At 38.8% G+C, this 23,049-nt stretch overlaps 1 protein-coding gene across 12 annotated transcripts in view; it reads left to right on the forward strand.

Annotated features, from left to right (window-relative positions):
• Positions 1–23,049, forward strand: part of ITPR2 (inositol 1,4,5-trisphosphate receptor type 2) — a 266,325-nt gene that overhangs the window by 102,265 nt on the left and 141,011 nt on the right. For all 12 annotated transcript variants that reach the window (XR_014578295.1, XM_083820748.1, XM_083820746.1 and 9 more), the window contains 9 exons: positions 5,166–5,359; positions 8,968–9,100; positions 10,022–10,079; positions 11,613–11,778; positions 13,702–13,875; positions 17,999–18,088; positions 18,218–18,343; positions 19,724–19,846; positions 21,049–21,249. Coding sequence is in view for 11 of the 12 variants with exons in the window: in XM_083820748.1 (XP_083676874.1) it covers positions 5,166–5,359; positions 8,968–9,100; positions 10,022–10,079; positions 11,613–11,778; positions 13,702–13,875; positions 17,999–18,088; positions 18,218–18,343; positions 19,724–19,846; positions 21,049–21,249 (1,265 nt within the window). In the remaining variant the exon portion in view is untranslated. The remainder of the gene's footprint in view (positions 1–5,165; positions 5,360–8,967; positions 9,101–10,021; positions 10,080–11,612; positions 11,779–13,701; positions 13,876–17,998; positions 18,089–18,217; positions 18,344–19,723; positions 19,847–21,048; positions 21,250–23,049) is intronic.

The following is a 23,049-nucleotide window of genomic DNA, read 5'->3' on the forward strand; positions in this document are numbered from 1 at the left end:
TTAAGTAGACTTTTCTCTCACTAAAATCCTTTCCTATGCATTAATGAAATACAATTTGAAATGGCAGTATTAGTAAGTACCACCTTAACCCTCCTTTGCTTTTCTGCCTTTAGCTGTTTAGATCAGTCACTAGAGGTCAATAGTCATGGGGTGTGGTGGACAGAGGTTTTATCCATGTTACGGATTCTCTTATAAAGCTCCTTCACAGCTACCACTCGCTGGTTTGTACCATCTTTTACCATTGATGTTCTGCTGATACAGGGAAAAGGCAGCAGTCATCTCATTTCTTCTTATTTCCTGAATGATTTAATAGGCTTCCTAGTCCTGTTAGCTGAGTACATCCCAGTCTTCATTGTATTGGACCTCTTGGTGTCCATTTTAAAGATGGAGAGAGAGAGTATTCTGCTCATTTATGGAAGTGGTCCTGAAATGCAGGGAGACTGACTAATTTCTTGGTCACAGAGGGAGTTGAATCCCATCACAAGGTTTCCTATCTCCTCTGGTGCCTGTTCAGCACCCCAGTGATGGCTGTCAAATATGCAGGATGTATGTTCCAGGCAAATCCCAGCTTGCTTTCTTCAAGAGCATGAGCTCTACTTAGGATATTGAGGAGAGAGCAATGATTATTCCCTACTCTATAGAGAGAGGGAGACATGGACCATAGTGAGAATGAGTAAATGTGATGACTGGGTCTTGGGACTGGGCTTGAGCAGGACTTGTGGAAGAATCAGTGTCAATGCCTATCATCTGTGTTGCCTGTAAATTTCTTCCATCAGTGAGGTTTGTATGAATCCTTGTCCAAAAAGACATTACCTTTTATAAATGATTTGGATGTAGGGCTAGAAGGTGTTTTGAGCAAATTTGCTGATGACACTAAACTTGGAGGAGTTGTTGGCTCTGTTGAGGCTGGAAAGGCCTTGCAGAGAGATCTGGACAGATTGGAGAGCTGGGCGATCACCAACCGCATGAAGTTTAACAAAAGCAAGTGTCGGGTCCTGCACCTGGGACGGGGCAACCCTGGCTATATGTACAGACTGGGCGACGAGACGCTGGAGAGCAGCCCCGCAGAGAGGGATCTGGGGGTTGTGGTTGACTGCAAGTTGAATATGAGCCAGCAGTGTGCCCTGGCAGCCAGGAGGGCCATCTGTATCCTGGGATGCATCAAGCACGGCATTGCTAGTCAGTCGAGGGAAGGGATTGTCCCGCTCTACTCTGCGCTGGTGCGGCCTCACCTCGAGGACTGTGTGCAGTTCTGGGCACCACAGTACAAAAAGGACATTAAACTGTTGGAGAGTGTCCAGAGGAGGGCGACGAAGATGGTGAAGGACCTAGAGGGGAAGACATACGAGGAGTGGCTGAGGTCACTGGGCCTGTTCACCCTGGAGAAGAGGAGGCTGAGGGGAGACCTCATCGCGGTCTACAACTTCCTCACGAGGGGGAGTGGAGAGGCATGTGACCTATTCTCCGTTATCATCAGCGACAGGACCCGTGGGAATGGTGTCAAGCTGAGGTAGGGGAAGTTTAGGCTAGACATCAGGAAGAGGTTCTTCACTGAAAGGGTGGTTGCACACTGGAACAGGCTCCCCAGGGAAGTAGTCACTGCACCAAGCCTGTCTGAATTTAAGAAGCGTTTGGACTGTGCACTTAGTCACATGGTCTAAACTTCTGGGCAGACCTGTGCAGTGCCAGGAGTTGGACTCGATGATCCTTATGGGTCGCTTCCAACTTGGGGTATTCTATGATTCTATGATTTTTTGCTAACTTTATACTGAGTTGACTTCAGTCTTGAAAAGTGGGCATGAGATTCTTAAGATAAAGCAAAATTCTTGTAGATCATTTGGGACAAACTGCAGTTTTGTCTAGTTTTCTAGAAGAGTATCTTCTGGACTTGTCTTCAAATTTAGTGGTTTAATTATCAGCTGCTAAACCCCATTGACTCAAGCTGTTTTATAAAGAATTCCTGAGCTTTCCAGATAGCATTGCCTCTATTTATATGCAGTTCTGCACAGCTGTGGTGAAAGGGATTTTGAAATCTCTGTTGTGAGTGAGAGGATGGTGTCTTCCCATCTGAGATTTAAAGCAAGGTTATTACAGGCTCTGAAGGAGCTGCACAATCCATAGATCTTTTTGTGTTCAAATGGGCTTATCAGTCAGCATCAAGGACAAGATGATTTGAATGAGATCATTTGTATCACAGTTTGGAGGTGAAGAAGGTAGAAAAAGTCAGTTTTACCAGAGCCAGTATAAGGATTAAAGGTTCTCCGCTTAGTAGTCTAACTTTACATGGATGTAATGAATAACGCTCGATGCAAATTCATGTTTAGAACACTGGGAGAAATGGTGTGGAAGAAGAAAGAGAGATTCACAGGATGTTATTCCACAGCTGTTTTGTTTGATTTAAAAGGTAAACGCACAATGTTCATTTTGCAGCAGGAAGGATCTTTTGATTTACTTATATTTGCTTTATGCTGTTGTAAGCAGTTACAAGAACTTTCTGTGCTTGCCTAATGTGAAGATTTAGCCCTTAATTTGACTTGTAACTTTTGTTTCCTAATATCATGCAAAGCCAGAAATACATCTTTTCCTTTTGTAGGGACTTCAGGTATTTTTTTCAAAAGACCAATTCACACTAATTGCACACCAGACTGGGTGCTGAATGGGACCTCAAACATGACACTAATCTGCCTCATTTACTTTGAAAAAACAAATTCTCTGTGTTTCCTTTTAAAGTCAGGGTTAAAGGCATCCTCTTTCCCTGCATGCAGTACTTGAGCTCTGCGGATTGAAGAAAGAAGAGCATAAGAGGAGGATATTGCTAACAAAATAAAATATAGCTTTGGCTTTTTACAGCAGACTATCTAGGAAGAGCATTTCTGCAATGTGAGTAAAACTTGGCGGTTGCATGGTGATTAAAACGTACAAAAGGCATACAAGAACAATTCAGGTTTACCTCAACAAAGCTACATCTCCTCCATTCTCTGTTTGCTTTTGGTGTAGTCTAGGTCTTGGCACTGTTTCTGCAAAGAGATACTATCATTCACTTCCTTTTCTCCATTCGTTCAGATCTGTGCTTTGCCAGAAAGAAAACTAATTCATGTAGGTAGGTAGCATGATATTCTCATTCATGCTTCTCCCTGCCTTTGCAAGAAGATAGTCATTGATTCCTTGGGATGCTTTTCCTATTGAAATTTACTATAGGAAAAGACCAGTATAACCTATAGGAACAAATGGTATCTCTTGGTTGAGTTTGTTGAACTGGCATCATCGATAGGTACCATTGCAACTAGACTGAACTAAAGGTTTTTTCCAAATGAGTGTAAGTTCATTTTTTTTCTTCGTATAGCTTACAAAGGGTACTGTCATTACAGATAATAGTTTAACTTTCAGGACAACCTTCAGTACCTAACCGTCTCTTGGGACTTTTTTGAAGGGTATGGTTACATAAGTGGGAGTGAATGGGGAAAGAATCTCAACTCTCTCTTTTCCTAAATGAGTTCATGTAAGTTGGGACATCGAGGTGCTCAAGCAAGTCCAGAGAAGGGCAATGAAGCTGGTGAGGGGTCTGGAGAGCAAGGCTTACGAGGAGCGGCTGAAGGAGCTGGGATGGTTCAGCCTGGAGAAGAGGAGGCTCAGGGGCGACCTTATCACTCTCTATAGATACCTTAAAGGAGGCTGTAGCAATGTGGGGATTGGTCTATTCTCCCACATGCCTGGTGACAGGACGAGGGGGAATGGGCTAAAGTTGCGCCAGGGGAGGTTTAGGTTGGATATTAGGAAGAACTTCTTTACCGAAAGGGTTGTTAGGCATTGGAACGGGCTGTCCATGGAAGCGGTTGAATCACCATCCCTGGAGGTCTTTAAAAGACGTTTAGATGTTGAGCTTAGTGATATGGTTTAGTGGAGGACTTGTTAGTGTTAGGTCAGAGGTTGGACTAGGTGATCTTGGAGGTCTCTTCCAACCTAGATGATTCTGTGAAGTTGAGGGAATGACTGTTCTGTGAGACAAATAATTATTTCTCATTTCTGTTATTCAATTATTAAAACAAACAAACTGACATCCAAAACCTCAGAATCCAACCTCACGCATGTAAGTACAGAGACATAAAGCACACATGTAAATGTATATGGATTTGCAAACTGTCCAGGTGGTCAGTGTGTATAATGGGATTAATCATATGTATCATGAGCTTCAGCAAGCCTAAGCATGCATAGGCATGTTTCCTATTCAGCTTGTTATGTAGAGATACATGTATACATACACCCAGCAGCGGCTCCAGACTTTGTTGAGATGCTTCTGCCCTATTCGTTACTCCTTCACATACAGTAGAAGGCCAGCAACTCTGGGAAGATGCATCAGTCTTTCTCCTGCTAGTTGTTTTAGTTGTCTTTGGATTGTGGACTGTCATCTGGACCATGTACAGAGATTAATCAGTCTTTCACAGCCTCAAATCTCTACTCTCTGTTAGAGTGACATATATGAAACTTGAGCTTTTGTAGTGCCAAAAGAATCTTTACCATCAAGCATTTTACTATGGTCAGTCATTAAGGGGAAGACATCAGTCGGATTAGGCATGGCAAATTAACTCCTCCTATGTGTCTGCAAAGCAAGGTCATAAATTATAGCAGTGGAAGATATAAATGAAATATCAATAAATGTTCTCTGTAAAAAAAAAAAGTTTTCTAACAATAAACATAGTCAAGAAGTGGAATAGCTCATTTAGGAATGCTGTAAAAGGTGAGATATTTATCAATTAAATATTCTTGAAAACGGGTTAAACAATCGTCTTTCAGAAGTTGTCTTAGATATAAATAATGTGCCTTTAGATGAAGGATTGAATTACGTGAACTACTGAGATTCCTTTTGCTTTACTTTTTATGATTTCTTGAACATACTAACAGAGCTGTAGAAAGCTTTTGGTATCTTTTCCTTTTGTTGACCTTGTAAGCAATGATTCCCTGGAAAATCAGTGAAGAAAATTTTCACAAAACCATTGGGTAATTTGAGTGAATCCATTCTCCTGATTTTTGATGAGGAATTGAGGACTTGTTTTTCAATAGGCCAATTAAGGCTGTTAAGGCATTTGACAACACGGTTGTATGTCGTATATATCCTTGCAAGAAAGCTTCACTGATGGTAAATATATATGTATGTATTTAATACATAGGAAACAATGTTATGAGGACCATCCATGGTGTAGGAGAGATGATGACCCAAATGGTACTGAGCAGAGGATCTATATTTCCCCTCAGTGCCCCTGATGTACAGCCAAGCATTCACCCAAGCAAGCAAGCCAGCACCTCAGAGAGTGAAGACGTGATTGTAATGGACACCAAACTGAAAATCATTGAGATTTTGCAGGTAATAACGATTGATGGAGTGTTAAATGGCAATTCTTTCACATTTATTTATTTATTCACGTAGTGGCAGGTTCTGTTACCTGCATTCTTGCTGTTTACTGATCTGTTAATTGAGTAAATAATGCTTTGATATGAGGAAGAAAACTTCTCTGTGTGAACTACGGTACAGTTGTGGTCCTCACTGTGTTACATTTAACTTCTGAAGGATCTAGGTGCTGTAGAAACTATCATTATTATGATAGTTTCATAATAATCATTAGTTTCATAATCATTATTATTATTATCACTAGTGACTCCGGTCACTAGTGGAGTCCCCCAGGGCTCGGTACTGGGGCCGGTCCTCTTTAATATCTTTATTGATGATCTGGATGAGGGCGTCCAGTGCACCCTCAGTAAGTTTGCAGATGACACCAAGCTAAGTGCGTGTGTCGATCTGCTCGAGGGCAGGAAGGCTCTGCAGGAGGATCTGCATAGGCTGGAGCGATGGGCTGAGGTCAACTGCATGAAGTTCAACAAGGCCAAGTGCCGGGTCCTGCACCTGGGCTGCAACAACCCCAAGCAGAGCTACAGGCTGGGAGATGAGTGGCTGGAAAGCTGCCTGGCCGAGAAGGACCTGGGAGTATTGGTGGATAGTCGGCTGAATATGAGCCAGCAGTGTGCCCAGGTGGCCAAGAAGGCCAACGGCATCCTGGCCTGTATAAGAAGCAGTGTGGCCAGCAGGTCGAGGGAAGTGATTGTGCCCCTGTACTCGGCTCTGGTGAGGCCGCACCTCGAGTACTGTGTTCAGTTTTGGGCCCCTCGCTACAGGAAGGACATGGACGTGCTCGAGCGAGTCCAGAGAAGGGCGACCAAGCTGGTGAGGGGTCTGGAGAACAAGTCTTACGAGGAGCGGCTGAGGGAGCTGGGCTTGTTCAGCCTGGAGAAGAGGAGGCTCAGGGGCGACCTCATCGCTCTCTACAGTTACCTGAAAGGAGGCTGTAGAGAGGTGGGGGTTGGTCTATTCTCCCACATGCCTGGTGACAGGACGAGGGGGAATGGGCTAAAGTTGCGACAGGGGAGTTTTAGGTTGGATGTTAGGAAGTACTTCTTTACCGAAAGGGTTATTAAGCATTGGAACGGGCTGCCCAGGGAGGTGGTGGAGTCACCATCCCTGGAGGTCTTTAAAAGACGTTTAGATGTAGAGCTTGGGGATATGGTTTAGTGGAGTACTTAGTGTTAGGTCGGAGGTTGGACTCGATGATCTTGAGGTCTCTTCCAACCTAGAAATATCTGTGAATTATAAATGTGAAGAGGCAGAACTTGTACATTAAGCTACCTCTCTAATGTTTTCTAAAGATAATGTTCCTGTTCCAGTCTCATTACCACTCATTTTACATTGTGGTAGCTTATTTGACTTTAGTATTGACTCTACCTTTGCAGTAGTTTGATGAAGGGCAGAATTGGACATAGACCCACTGAAGTCAGGCAAGACCACACAATTTTGAAGTCCTTTTCAGATTTCCACTGTTAGCAGCCCACAGACTATTCTCCTAGTTGAACTGACAAGCTGAATGACACTAGTGTGCCTCCTTAGATAGAATTTTCACTTTGTGCTATTAGTAAATAAAGTGGCACACACATGTTCTGCATATCAAATCCTAGTTCCTGCAATACTTATGCACTGATGGAATTCTTCAGTGTTTTCTGTAAGTTCTGCTCATCTGTCGGTACCCTTGTCACTTTTGAAGGATTCCATTTGTTCCGAATGCTTATAAATTATTTAGATTACCTTAATTACTTGTCATCTGAAAGGCTATCAGTTGTTAGATTATCCTCAATACTGCATATGTTACTTTCAGAGCTGCTTTAGTTTAAGGCTTATGGAGGAGAAAAAAGTGTTCTGAAGTGATATCACCTAAAGAATACCATTCATGTGTATTGTTTCTCATTTTCATTTGATTTGGTGACTGTATGTATTTCTCTCCATGCTGTTATGCTCTACTGGTTGATACACAGATGAATGATTCCAGGACACCAACCTCTTCCTGTGCATTCTCTGTCTGCTCAGTGGAAAGAGAATCACATTTTGTTTCAGCCTTTCATCTTTGACAGCATATTTGGTGCAAGAGCACCCAGGACTGGAGAGTAATCCTGTGTTGTTGCTTTATCAGTGGTTTGTTAGTTAGGATTTAGTTACGTAGTCAAATTACTGCAGATTAGCAAGTTGTCATGGCGGGTGAACCCAGGTATATATGCTTATATATGATCTTAGTTCACAAGTAATGCAGAGTAATTGTTTCATTTAAAATGCAATGAAGAAGGATTAACTTAAATCATGTTACCTTTCATTATTGCACTATTACCCTAAAAGGCAAGTAAGAATATTTTAGATTTATTGTATTGTCATGCATAGCTAGTAAAATGGTGAATAAAACTATTCTATTTTAAGAAATATTTCAGTTTATAGTAATTGGATTCTCAATATATCCTCTTATTCCTTTAAGTAAAGGTGTATTTTACTTAACAGTTTCTATTCTGCTATCAGCCAGAATTAAACAGATGACCTGATAGACTTAGTTGACTACATGTGGAGTGGAGAAATGTGTATTTTTTAAAATCTTGCTTCTACAATGGCAGGGTAACTTGATCGTGGAATCAAAATAAACCTGCCTTTTTCCTCTTTTGTTAGAAGATTTTAAAGAAAATATGTTGTTTATTAAACTGACATTTTATTTGCTTTTAGATGGCATAGTCTAGTTACCCTAGTGAAATCTTATGACAGTACTCTGGGTCTGGGAGGTTGTATGATTTTAGTTAGAGATCAAAGAAACAGGTTGCCACCACTTGCTTAGTCATCACTTGCCGCCTGAGTCTTGGTAACTTAATGTACATGATTTAATCCCCACTGCATGTGAAACATGTTAAATAATTGTAAACATCTTCATTGTATGCTTACATTTACTGTGGGCAAGGAGCATGTACATGGGAAGTACTGAAGCTCAGTAGATGGGCAGTCAGTTGATAAAGTGTAGGATGTGTACCTCTCAGTCCTTCAGTTGGTACTAATGTCTATAGCCAGGTTATTTTCCTCCCTTTTCTGATGTAAAAGCAGCACTTACAGGTTTGATTTAGGATTTTTCCTGTATGAGTTTCAGATTTCACAGCTGAAGACACCAACAATTAAAAGAAAGTATCTGTCAGGCATCTGAGTGGGTGATCCTTGAGCATGTCATCTTTACTCTCAACCCCACACCACTTCTTATCACTATTGCTTATTAGAAGCCTGGCTGAAATATGAAATAATCTGTTTCACCGTGGGCTTGGATGTACTGTTCTGGCTCGTAGGCAGCATGGACAAGGCAGTGTGCTGGAGCCTCAGGACAAATAAGTCTGCTGCTTAGTATTCAGCAGACGACAGGGAAGTGTTCAATACATCCCAGGATGGTGGGAAGGAAAAAAGAAATCACAGCAAGCTGAAACAAATGGAGTGGATTTGTATTTCATAGTGGACATATTTATTTAAAATAATCATATATCCCTGTACATTCCACCACAAAAACAAACAAAAAAACCTAACCCATGTTATTACTTGGGAGAAGAAAAGTCTTATTTTTAAATTTCTTCTTGTAGTTTATTCTCAGTGTTAGACTGGACTATAGAATATCCTACATGCTGTCTATCTATAAGAGAGAGTTTGGGGAAAACAATGAAAATGTCGATAGCTCTACAACGTCTCCACCTGACACACCAGGAATTCCCTCAGGTAAATGTTGCTATTGTGTTACAAAGTAAAATAATTATATGTAGACTATTACATTGTTACAGATACTTTAGCAAGCAGTAAACTCAGCTACACCAGAAGATGCATGTCACTTGAATTCGAAAAGCTTGTGAGAAAATCAAAATCTTAAGGAATTCCACAAAAAAGATGCTTGTTGGTCTGTCATCCTCAAACTAAAATGTGATTCCTTTCTCCCATTGTGGCAATTTATTCTCTCATTTGTACTCTCCCCAAAACACTGGAAAAAGACAAACATTTTGAACAAAATGGTTGTGAATGGATGAGGACTGCTTTAACTGAGGTGAATGTGGCATTGGAATGGCTTGGCTTTTCAGAGAGTGTTTTTGTGCATGCAGAGGTGCTTGAAAGACTGACAGCTGTATGTGTGATGAGCTACAGGTAGGGGAGAATTTAATTGGAGGTGCTGTGCAGCAATGGGGTTGTTAAAGAATATCGAAGTCTTAAATAGTAAGGTATATTAAAGTTGTTCTAAAGCAGAATAATGGTGTGGTAAATGATATGGCTTATGATAAATATTCTGAAGTTCATGTATCTCATTTTGCTGCTTTATGGGTTTTGTCTGGTCTAACAAAAATGTAAAAGTTTCATATTCTGTGTCATTTGTGATACAGCACCATGTAGCTCTAGTGCATCACTAGAATTTGGCTCTTCCTCAGTAGTAGTTAAACACAATTTAACCCTGCCTTCTGTCCTATTTCTTCCCTCCTGTTCTATCCCTTCTGTTTTTCCCTTGAATATACAGTTTTGCTTAGTTGAGGAATGCAGTAAGACCTTCACTTTATAATATCCGCTTCAAAGACAGAGTTCCTTTTCACTGTGTAGATTATACAATGATCAGTATGTTAAAAAATAAAACAAAATGTTATTTTGATTGTTTTCCAGCAATTGTTCCTGACATAGATGAGATTGCAGCTCAGGCTGAAACCATGTTTGCTGGCAGGTATATTCTCTGAAGTTTTACTTCTCTATATTCATCTCTTTGTTCACCTTGATAATTATCATGGACAACGTCTCTTTATTCTATATGTGTTTTCATACCCGTTTCTCTTCGTTTGGCGGCTACTTATTACATAACCTACTTGTAGACAGAAATGTGCCAGAAGAGACCTGGATTTCAAACAAGCAAACAGCCCAGTGCATATGACTGGTTGACAGACTGCGATGATCACCCTCTTGATCATCTATAGTTGTAGGACAGTAGAAAGTTTTGCCTTGTTCCCAAAGGCAGCTGGGGAATGGCGTACAGGTGTATTGGGCTAAAACACATTATTTATTTCTCTCTACAATGTCTCATATGGGTGCTTTTAAAGAAAGACCATTTTCTGGTGTACCTTATGACTGTCATCCCATATTTCTTGGATCTGGAGGTTACTGTTGACCCTCACTATTTCTTATTGATCACATGACCTGTTGTCATTGCACCCTGTCCTTGACATTACTAAGAATGTAATGCCAACAGTAATCTATTTCATGACTCCACAGATCAACTGTGGACCCACTTGCCATGATCTTCTGGACCACCAGAGGCCTGTAGATCACCAGTTACGCTTGCAGAGTCCTGGAAGTGGTTTCAGCTATGCTGTGAACAACAGCAACAACAAAAAAAAAAGCACAGAAAATATCCACACTGGAGAGTTACTACCATTATCACTATATTGGTTTAACTTTGCTGGTACAATTTTATAATCATACCAGTAAAAATGATTCCCATTTAGACAAAGTCTTAGACTTTAAAGTTTTTCCTGGAACTAGGGAGAAAGATCCGCAAGATGGGATTTCTGATCTTTCCTCTCTGTCCCTTATGCGTTCTCAATCTTTACCAGCGAGAGCAATGCCTCCAGTCCTCTTCCTGAACTCCCATAATGTAAAACAAGACATAGCCCCTGGCATCTGCATCGTTAAAATGAACAGAGAGACTGAATGTTTTTTTGGAAACATTATTTCTGCTTTGATATGTTATGTGTAAATCTGTTTTCTGTTGCTCCAGATTGTAAAAGCGATTCCAGAAATATGATGCTTTTGGCAATTCCTACAATATTTTAGTTTATTTTTTCTTGAATGAAATTTTAATAACAGCTGAAAAGGGAAGGAGTGAAAAGGATACGGCCAAATTAATCTCTGATAAAATGCTGTTGCCTTCAGTTAGTTTGGACTGTGAACGACCTTGGCACAATTTATCTGCAACATAAATGAATGTTTTTGCAATATGGATTTTAATCACAATATTTGACACATTTTATACATATTTACTTTAATTCCATTTTGTCCATTGTACTACAAGATTGCCAAAACAACATCCAACCATACGATTGAAGTCCATATAAAAAACGTTAAAGGGGTGTTTATAATTTACATCCCACAGCATATTAGAGTTGATTTTAAGAGCTCTGTCAAATGAAGATTGTGTGTGCAGGCATATTTATGTCAAAAGCTTTTACTTTATATGGTCTTTTTTCCCCTATTTCTGTTGTAGAAAAGAAAAGAACGCGGTTCAGCTTGATGATGAAGGGGGCAGAACTTTTTTACGGGTCCTCATTCACCTTATCATGCACGACTATCCTCCTTTGCTCTCAGGTGCTCTGCATCTGCTCTTTAAGCACTTCAGCCAGAGAGCAGAAGTTCTGCAAGCATTTAAACAGGTACGGATGGGCATAGTATTATTTCAGGGAACTGTGAGGAAAGTATTTCCAAAGGCTGCTTTTCTTACCTGAATTGCTGTTTGTAGCTTGATAATGCTAAAAGGACTTTTCTTAAAAGTCCCAAATAAGCAGAGATTTTCTTGTTGTTGTTAGAGTTGAATATATGTGCTGGTGTATATTCTAGTTGCGCACCCACTATTGAAAATGTATGTCCATGGTAATGTCTGGGACGCACATATCCCACAGTGAGACTTATTGTAGTGATACCTCAGAGACTGAGGTAGTAGCTTGTGTTCTGCAAACCGTTTACCCGTGTCAGCAACAAGACTTTCCTGTCTTCAGGACTACCTAAGCTGTGTGTGAAACTTTTTGTTGTTATACATGCGACGTTTTCAATTCTAGTTCTAATTCAGGTGTCCTTGCATTGTGCGTGATACAGACATGCCCAAATAACAGAAAGCGAGTAATACAGCCAAGCCTGTTTTCAGCTTTTACTCTTTCTGCTTGATACCATTGCGTGTGCGTACTCCATATGTCAGGGGATTAGTACTGGGAAATCTGATGTCATGGGGCTAGATGACAGACACATTTCTGTTATGTAACCCTATAACATATGTCGTTAAGACCATCTGATGCTTATTTCAGGAGTTTGCTAGCATGTTGTCTTATTGTTATGTAAGATGTGGAGGTTTCTCTTTTTTAAAAACAGATGAATGATACAGACCTGGAAAGCTTTTGTTTAATTTTTTTTTTTTTTTGCAATGTAGCATAATGACCTCCCACCTGGATGTTAAAGTTAGGCCTTGCTGGTTAGGTGCATAAATAGCTTTTATTATGAGGTAAGTTTGAGAAGCTTTACATGTTTTCATATAGGAAGGAGAAGGCTGATTGGTAAATACACAGAAAAGACTACAGAGAACATGAAATATGAATATTTGTGGATGGGCAGCATTCATAAATTCAGAAAAATAATGAGTTGTACTAGACTAAGAGAAGATGATGAAAACTTAATGTTACAAAATAGTGAATATTTGCCTGCAAGTAGTGATTTTTTTCTAATTTCCCTGTCAGTGTTTCTATCTGCCATGTGACTATATACTTTTAAATAAGTGTGATTTCTTAATAGTGCCTATTGATTTGTTGTACAGATTGTTGTTATTTTGTTGGTACATTATCTTAATTAATAATCTTGGGAGAGCAAAGACCATTAGAAAGAAAGGAAATGTGTAAATCGTGCTAAATCAAGAACTAGAAATAATGAAAAGAAAGAACAGATAATTTCAGCAGTACAAAAAATGAAAGTGAGATAGAGAGGCATCCACTCAGATGGCAGGAAACTATCTGAACCTGAACATCAGTTTGTAAGCTATTCAAACAAATTTTTCTGATCTGCTCTAACAGTGTTAAAGGTACGATATTTATCAGTATTTGATTATGGTGATGTAGGTGATCACTGAAGTTGCTGGCCATTCTCACTTTTCTCTGGATGTCCTGATTCCTTGTCATATCATCTTTTTTTTTTTTCCTTTTCTTGTGAAGTACCATGCTGGTGGGATAAGCTATTTCTAATTGTGTTGTTTTAATACCATGAGGATCATAATCATAGCATCAGAGCTAACTCTGATGAGAGCTCAGGGTCTTGTATATATGTACTTGTGCTGAAAATGTTTTGCAGCTTATTAAAGAAGGAGGGAGAATGCTGTGAGTGTTATAGCTATCCTGCTTTGGGCAGCCACAGCTCTGTTAAAGGTTTTTAGTGAATGGAGGCTAAAAAGACTGTTTGTGCTGTGTTTCAGTTTCATAGGGAAGGTTGCAAAAAACATCTGAAAAGAGGGACTTAAAATGGAAACTGGCAAGCAAATTTCCCAGGTGTAAGTGCTGGTGCTAGTGCTATAATAGCTTTACAATTTACTGTATTTCCAGGTTCAGTTGCTGGTGTCTAATCAAGATGTTGATAACTACAAGCAAATCAAGGCTGATCTTGATCAGCTACGTCTGACTGTAGAAAAATCAGAACTGTGGGTTGAAAAAAACAGTACTTACGAGAGTGGAGATGTGGGCGATAATCAGACCAAAGGGGGAGAAGAGCCAATAGAGGTGAGTTTAAAGCCTTTGCTGCTAGAATTGTTTTGATATGAATGTGTAGTTTGGTGAACAACTGCAAACTGGTGATCTGGTTAATCAAAATAGCAAAAGCAAGAACAATTAGTATTCTGGCTGAGCTTTAGGATTAGACAGAATAGAAGATAAAACTTCTTTCACCAGTGTGGTGAAAGTTCTCTCCTGCTCTTTCCAGTAACTGCATTCTTATGTTACAGAGCTGTCTTCCTTAATGTCTCGCAAGCAAGACATAGTATATGGCATCACACTGTAACCATGGAAGTCATCTAGGGATCACGTGTTGGCTGTTGTGTTGAGTTGCTAGAAGAAAGAATAGGCAATATTTGTTTCTGCAGCTGGGAAAGACAAGCACAATCAAACCCACGTTTTTCAAACATCATGAGTAAGCCTGTTCTCCACCAAACATAAGATTGACCTAAGAGTATTGAGGTTTTTGAAGTGAGCAACTTTTTTTTTTTAACCTTCAGTTTCCCAGACTCTTTGGGAATAATGTGATTTTTAGAGACTTTTGAACTTGAGTTTGGAATCGTGAAGATCAGATGTTAGTCTTTTTTTTTTTTTTTTCAATGAAAGTTGAGGTCCTCATGTAATTGCCTAATTCCTGTGTGAGTTTATGAGAAAATGCAGAGTTTTGCAAGAGTTGCTGTGGTTGAGGTTTGTGACAAAATGGTCAATAATGAAGGCTTTCCCACCAGTGTTTATTACCAATCTTTCATTTTCATCAGAGGAAGTGGGGAGAGATGAAGTGCGAATTCTGACAGAGCACTTTCCTTATTTTCTTCTGTGGCAAGATTCTCCTGCACTGGCGAGAAAGTAGGAAGCCAAGTGGAGATGATACAGCATTGTGAAGCCATTGTGGGAGAGTAGGAGCTATTGAGAAGACAGAGGATGTTTACAGATGTCTAGAAGACACTCTATGCCTTTCAGATGGGAAAGTAGATTTTTTGTGGCTTTATAAGGGGAAAATCCAACCCCTCAAAGGAGAATACAAGTTTCTTGGGACAGTATAGGTCCTAGTCTTTATCTGATATAAATTAACTAAATCTAGTGGTGGTGGAATGGGAGAGGAATACAGATTCCATGAGCATAAGCATGTGCGATTTCTTTCCTCAAGCTTAGCTCTAGTGGGAAAGAAGATGGTCCTTTATGTATTTAATGAATGGAAAAGGAAATGGGAAGACAGGATACAGAATTGGATATTACAATTTTTTTTTAGCAATAATGTATTTTTGAAATGTAGTAAGATCCTTTTACTCCTACAGATAGCCCCGATGTCAAAGAAACTCCGTGACGGGGTGTCAAAACAATGTGCTTGAGCCAGAAGCATCTCTAAGTGGAATGTTTTGATTTTTTTTCCTCATGAGACATTAGTGGATCTGTATGGATTAGCAGTGTTTCAGCAGATACACAATATTATCTCTGACAGATCTGTGAGTGCATTGTATCAGAACAGTAATAGGTAGTCTGCACAACTGGTTAGATCATCTGGTGGTAATTCCATGAGGGCTGCACCAGTTTACAGTAGCTCAGAATCTTGTCCATTATTTTTTCCCTGTTAAATTATTCTTAAATTGGCAGGAAATGTTTTTACCTGGCAATACTATAGTGAATTTTTACTCTTCGTTATTTTTAGTCTGATTTTTAGGAGGTGAGGTGCTGGTCATAATCTACAACGTATGAAGCAGGTGACTAGCTGCAAGCAGATAAATATCCCTGTGAGATTCCATGCTTTTTTGGAATGGGTCCTGAGTATTTGGTACTGATCTGGATGAACATCTAGGTCCTTATTTTATCTCAAACAATGTTGAAGTTTGCACGAGGGCTTAAATTACATTCTAGGACAGTTGTATGTTAAGCCCACATTTCTGTCCTCATGTTGCAAGATTGGCATAAGGATTTAAAAAAAAAAATCATATATATATATATATTTTTTTTTTCCCCTTTGGACTTTTGAATCTTTTTGGGTCATTTTTCGGGTCAAGGGCTAGAGACTTGTGTTTTTGTTTTGTTTTTTAAATACAGTCACATGACTCCAGAAGTTTTAGGACAGTGGCCCTGTTCTTCTAAATAAAGTATCCACAAAACAAGATTTTACAGCCATGCAAGATCATTTTGGTAGGAAGTAGAGACCAGAATTACAGGAAAGAGTGTTAGGACTTAGGTCAGACATGAATTAGACACTGCATAGCATTAGGAAGAAATGCTGAAATTGATCCCACATAACTGAGCCTTGCTTTGTAAAGGAAAAGTAGATAAAGCCCGTTTGCATGGGTGTCTCTAGTAAGGGTGTTAAGAGTCTATGCATACCCTGGACTACACAAAGGGTGGTCTTTACTGTCCAGTCACTGGAGGATGTGTTGGTGGTGTAGCACCAGAAACATAGATCTGAGGAGGAGAAATATACACTCTCAGTAAAAGGACTCAAAGGTGAAACTGGAATACAGTCCAGTGAAACTTAACAGAACTTCTCATCTTCAAAATCTGATAAGAAAATTTAGAGAGGTTTCAAATGGTATAAATTTTCAGCACCCTCAAGTGTTTAGTGTTCCTTACTCTTCTCTTGTGCTGGTCTTTGGTAGATTGCCTTGCTTGTGGAAGTGTTTTAAACAAACATCTCCTGAAGCAACATACATTGGTTGAGATTTTGAACTGAAGCCTGCGAATGCTCCTCACTCCCCTGTTAAATAAATATAGCCCATGGAGGGCAAAACCGTGCTGCCATGATGCAGATTAGTGCCTCGCATAGCCATCATGCTGAATTGAATGAGACTATGTCAGCAGTGGGGAACTACTCAGACTAAATGCTAGAACCTGGGCCTCTGTTTGGGGGCTGTTAAAACAAAACAACCTTAAAACTGGTGCAGAATGGTATCCCGGTTGCCTGTGAACTTTATGAATAAAGAAAGTATTTCTTTTTCAGAAAATCCCATATCCTAAAGGTGGAGGAGAGAGATTCTCAGAAGAGAACCTTTCTCAGTGACTTAAGCTCTATGACTTCCTGTCCCCTGTGGAAAAGTGTGACAGAGAATGTCTATCACGGGGCGTAACAAGGCAAGATACGCAACTGAGTGTCTCTGGTATCCCAGCGGTGTGATTATCTCTTGATAACTAAGCCCCTGGAATACTATTACTGGTTCAATAAACTGGTTTTTATTTTGTTAGGAAAAAGGGATGGATTTAGCAGTTTAATGCTTATCAGCATTTCCTGATAAGACGTATAGTTCACATGGATTATAAAACTACTTTGATTGAGGAAGAAGGCTTATAAAAGTAACAGGTAGATTAATCTTGGTTAACCCACAGTCCCAGAACAGAAAAGAGTGGTTAATTATAGCAGAGAGTCTGAAATATCTTCGGAAGTATTGATTCAAACAGCTAGAGAGAAGGCAGCATGCATACTAACAACCTAAACAAATAAAAATCCACTGTTGTTGCATAGATCAACATGACCATGCTGAACAGCAGTGCTGACACTGTTATAAACAGTTTCCATGGCCAAGTGGTTCAGCTGTTCTTGCCTAGCTGGAAATTTAGACCAGATGGGATTTATAGAACTCCTAATCTTCACAATCAACTAAGAAAGTCCAGAAAGGGGTTTCAGGTGACAAAAACATTCAGATTGGTGTGCGCATGTCTTTTTTAGCATTATTCCATTTCCTAAAAAATTAGGAAGTTTGAGAACACAATGAAATTCGAAAACGCGTGTTTTTGGGCAGAGGAAGTGGTGGCTATTGAAATACTGTTATGGTTCCCATTCTCATAATGCCTGAATTCCTTGTTGATTCCATTTTATGTCTGGTCAATGTTTTAAGGATGTGTTATTTTTTTAGGAGAATCAGAAGCATGAAGACATAGAATAATTGTTTCAAATCATGTTGGAAATATGAAACAAGAGAAGGATTCTTGAATGTGAATCTTTTAAATCACTGAACAGTAACTGGTAGATAGTTATTGAAGAGTCTTTTTTCTTTATCATCTGTGTTATGTCTGTGCCTTATGAAGTGTTGTGATGTTGTTTCTTCACTTGTTGCTCTGTATAATTAGTTCATGTTGAGGAAATTGCAATAGATCAGCTTTTGTTATATGTTCTTTGTTACAGGAGTCAAATATTTTGAGTCCAATAGATGATGGAACCAAAAAACCCCAGATAGACAGCAATAAAAGCAATAACTACAACATTGTTAAAGAGGTTGGTATATCTGCCAAGAAACTTGCTTGAAATACTTGTGATAAGTAGATTCAGTAATTGTTTTAAAATATTTTGTGTTTTTATCTAATATGTTATCTTTCTTTTTTTTGCATACTTATTTATTTATAGATTTTGATTCGACTCAGCAAACTTTGTGTTCAGAATAAAAAGTGTCGAAATCAGCAGCAGCGCTTGCTGAAAAATATGGGTGCCCACTTGGTAGTCTTGGACCTTCTGCAGATACCCTATGAAAAGGTTAGTCTGATAATTTTGTTGGTGAAAGACATGAACTCGGTAAAGAGAAATGTCTCAAAAGGCCCAAAAATCAGCTTGAAAAATTCTCCTCGCAAAATTTAATGAACTGTGGTAGAAATGTAAAATGGTGATGCTGTTTACTCTCCCTTAATAGTAATGGGTTTGTGATCGAGTTTAAATGTGGGTGTCTACAAAGAATATGTTTTACTAAGAGTTAATGTTGACTACCTAAGGTTCCTGGATGGCAGTGCTGTCATCCCATTCCTGAAATGGGCAAACCTTTGATCTGCAGACACTGTACAGTTAGAAATTACGATTTAGTGGAGCTCCTGGCAGGGTATCTAAATTCCACTGTTAGATACTAATATGAATGCTATTCTAGGTACATAAGATGAACACATAAGCTTTCAAGGACCAAGTCTGAAATCATTTCAGTGTTTCTGTAGTGGCAAGCCTCCAGCCTACTTCCATCTGTAGGCTTTTCATAAGATGTTGTGATTTTGTACTGATTTAGTGGTAGTGAGCATACAAGTGAATGATCTAGATAGCCTTTTGAGGAGCACATCTTTCTAGATCTTATGTGAAGCATTGGAAGGAGATAAAAGCTCCTCTGGGCTGTGTTTTCCTGAGTGTTATATACTAATGTTATGATAGAGACACTAGGTTCAGCTTTCTTCAGTAAAATAATAGTGCTTGTTGATAAAGATGGTTTACCACATCATGGTTAGAATATTATATGAGAGGAATATAAAATCAGGATGAAACCAGACATATATATTTGCGTGGGGTGTATGTGTGAACATGAGTGTAGGTACACACACACGCACATATACATGTATTTTGTATGTAGCTATATAAAAACCAAAGCTTTTCAGAAGCTTGAAAGCAGTGCAGACTAGACAACACTTCTGAAAATCAAGCCACTTACTGCTTTTTTTTTTTAATGAGGAAGTGATAAACGTGCACTAGGAGATCTTGCTTTGAGATCAGTACCTTTAATACCTTGCAGTTACTACTTTTTTTTAATAGTAGAACCACAAAAAAAAAAACAACCAACCAGTAGTGTCCTCCAGAAATTCATAGAAGAACAGTAACTGTAGGCTAAGCCATGAGACCCAAGGCTAAGAAAACTGAACGGAATGAATTGGAAACTTTTAGTGTTTGTGCCATTACCTGTGACTTCCTATAGTCAAGTAGATTCAGAGAAAGGTATAGTCACTAATGGACTCTAAAGGAAACTGTATCAGTGGCTTTTACCAGAAGGAGAATTCCTGGCCTGTAAAGAGTCAGGAGATTTGTTTTGTTCCTGGCTGAATTCACATTGTGCAGATATAACAGGTATGTTAAGGTACATCCAGCTAATGCATTCTCCTTCTGCAGAGCGATGAAAAGATGAATGAAGTTATGAATCTAGCCCACACTTTTCTTCAGAATTTCTGCCGAGGAAATCCTCAGAATCAAGTTCTCCTCCACAAAAATCTCAATTTATTCTTAACTCCAGGGGTAAGTATTTCATTTTAAATAGAATACAATAAATGGAAGTAAATTTAGGCTCACTGAAAAATGACAGTGCTAAATAAATAATTTAATTAAATTATGCCTTCTCTGTCTTCTCTCTCCTGTCTTTTCTCTGTTATCATTGCCCTTGATTTCATTGTTTTCAGTGTTGCTGTTTTAAAAGTGGAAAACAGTATTACCTCTGGGGTTTATTGGAAGTATCTATTAACATGTGTCACATCATCACATTGTGTGTAGCTTGACTGTGATAATTTATTAGGATGAGTTAACTTACATCTGGCCTGTAAGTCAGGGGATAAGATGCTGTGATTATGCTTGCATGAAGCTTGTGTGATCACAGAATCTGACCCATGTTTTTGGTGATGATGATTAAAAATGAGTTCTATATGTCTCTGTGTATGTGTGTGTTTACAGATCTGGACATACAGAATAACATCTCCCCCAGTGGCAGATCTACTGAGCATAACATGTTTTTATTAGAAAAAGTGTGAATATTAGGACTGTAGACCTCTGACTTGTTTGTATTACTTGAGGAAACATTTGTTTTGTTATTTTTTATTTATGCTTTTTTGTGAAGTTAGTGAAGGCTGCTGACCAGACTGTGATGGAGACTAGATCTCAGATTTCATCTTATCCAACATTAACACTTAATTCAGGTGCGAAGTATGGAGCCTGCTTGCACTTTTTCATATGTGTTCTTTGGAAGCTAATTTTCTGGTCAGCTCAGTTACTGTGCTTTTGTTCATGTTGTGGCATAAACTCAATGTGTTTGTGAATTCCTTATTCTTTTGAGATGATTCGAAACAGAAGTGTGTGCTCCAGGAGCACGCCTGACTCTCATGAGCATTTGGAGCAAGTTTGAAGTAAAAGTTTGCAGAGTGCATACTGTCTGGATGTGCTCTAGCACAGTGATCTAGCAGTGTACTGTATGTGTGTCTTCACCTTTCATGTGGGCATATATTTTGTTTATGCCTACTTAGGATATTTTGGAGTCATAGAAAAGTGTGGAGAAATGTCATCATAAAATCCAGAAAGGAAAGTAACCTTAAGGTTACTGGTTAATATCTTGGCTGGTACACACTGTATTCTTTCAGTCTCCTTTTACCAGTATGCCTTTCTCTAGCCTAGAGCCCTGCGTATTTCTCAACCTCAGAATAAATCTGCGGTTTCAATTATAATCTGTTTAGCTTCTGGAAGCTGAAACCATGCGGCACATCTTCATGAATAACTACCTTCTTTGTAACGAAATCAGTGAGAGAGTGGTGCAGCATTTTGTACACTGCATTGAGACCCATGGCCGTCATGTGGAATACTTGCGTTTCCTGCAGACCATTGTAAAAGCAGATGGCAAATACGTGAAAAAATGCCAGGACATGGTAATGACAGAGGTAAGTTAATGCTTCATATTTTAATTGTTCACATGATATCTTTTTAACACATCAGTATTTTGAGGTTGCTTTCTTTGCTCTTAATACCAATGGTATAAAATGGCATCATAGCTTTAGAATTTTAACTGGTATCATAAATAATATTTTAGCAGATGTTTTAGGGAGTTTAGTCTAATTTTATAAGGCCATCTGTATAGCTACTAGAAAGAAAACATGGGTGTTATCATGGTGATACAGAGATGTCTATTTGCAGAAGATGTGGCATGTAAATCTGAGTTACATAAACCTTCATTTTCCTGTAGTGTATCTTAGGATCCCATCTACATGCCCAACTTAAAATATTGTGGTACTCTTTTACTGTGTAATAGGCTCTTACCTCTATCAATTTGTCTTAAGTGGTGTTGTAGACCACTTTTTTGCTGTGTAACCATGTAATGATTCTACCTACTAGTTTCTGCTTTTTTTTATAATGTTGTAATTCTGGGGCATTTCTGCTAGAGTTAGTAGAACTACTCCAACTAGCTAAATCTGGATTCTGACCTGATAAATTCCACAGAGTGGTTCGTGGACAAATCTTTATGCCAGTAATGTTACTAAGGAAATACCTAATTGACTTCTCTGCAAGTAGGATTTGATATATAGTGTGCATGATAAATGAAGTCTTCAACTTGCAGACTCTTGTGCATTTAACTGTAATTATGTTAAAAGTTCAATGAGATTAGTAAAGTGGGGAAAATTGAAAATGGTAAAAGCCCAGGTAGGTTCATAGTAACAAACACTTTTCTTTACTTTTCAAAGTGCATTTGTTTTTTTCAAAGTGTATCTTCAGAAAGAAAACAGAGGAAAGCTATAGTTAGTGTATGAGCAGAATTAAAACCTGCTGAAATTTCATTCCACAGCAACAAAGAGGAAAAACTTCTAATTAAGAATATAAAGCTTCAGCCTACACGGATAACCTTTAATGAAATCCACCTCAACCTTTTCAATTTGACTGAAGTGTTTTAAAATGTAATATCAATTATAAGCCTTTGATTTACATAATTCAAATAGTTCTTGTGCCTCAGTGCTTTTAGATATTTCCCCATCCACCTCTGCTTCTTGCAGATTTTTACTTTCTCATCAAACACAGTTTTGAGATTTTTCTCAATTTAAATACGTTTTGTTACTGATATATAATAGCACAAAGATAAATTGTCATACTACATTTTCAAGCTGACTGCATAATGAAAATCAAAATCAACTTGGATGTGACATTTACATCATGAATTCTGCAGGAATTTAGGGGAGGGGAGGGAACACCCTTATTTTGATGAAAGAAGGTAAGATGATGACTTGCTTAAAAAAAATGTAAGGAATTACAGTTAAGCAATTATGATTTGTTAGAAAAGAATGCTAATAGTGAAATTTGAATGGTATTGGAATGGCTTGGCAATGTAACAAAAACAGTGTAGCGTAATGGTTGAAATTGAGAAGTCAGGACAGCTTGTAAGCAGACAGCTGAGATGCACTTTGTGACCTTAAATAAGCTGTGCAACTTTTCTGTGCCTCCAGATGGGTTGTGTAAACAATTTACCACAAGACAAGATAGAGTGAGAGTGTACAACATGCCTGCAACTACTCCTGTATTTTACCTCTTGGAAGTATATTGTAGCTTATTCCTGTTTACTGGGAGAAAGTGATAAACTAATCATATTTACATGTATTAGAATGTGCACACATACCATTAGAAATAGTACTTCCATAAAATACATTGAAAATTCCCAATCTGTTTTCTTCATGTGTTTTCATATCTTGGTCCCC

This window comes from Anser anser, assembly GCF_964211835.1.
Source record: "Anser anser genome assembly, chromosome: 1".
NCBI classification, from domain to species: domain Eukaryota; kingdom Metazoa; phylum Chordata; class Aves; order Anseriformes; family Anatidae; genus Anser; species Anser anser.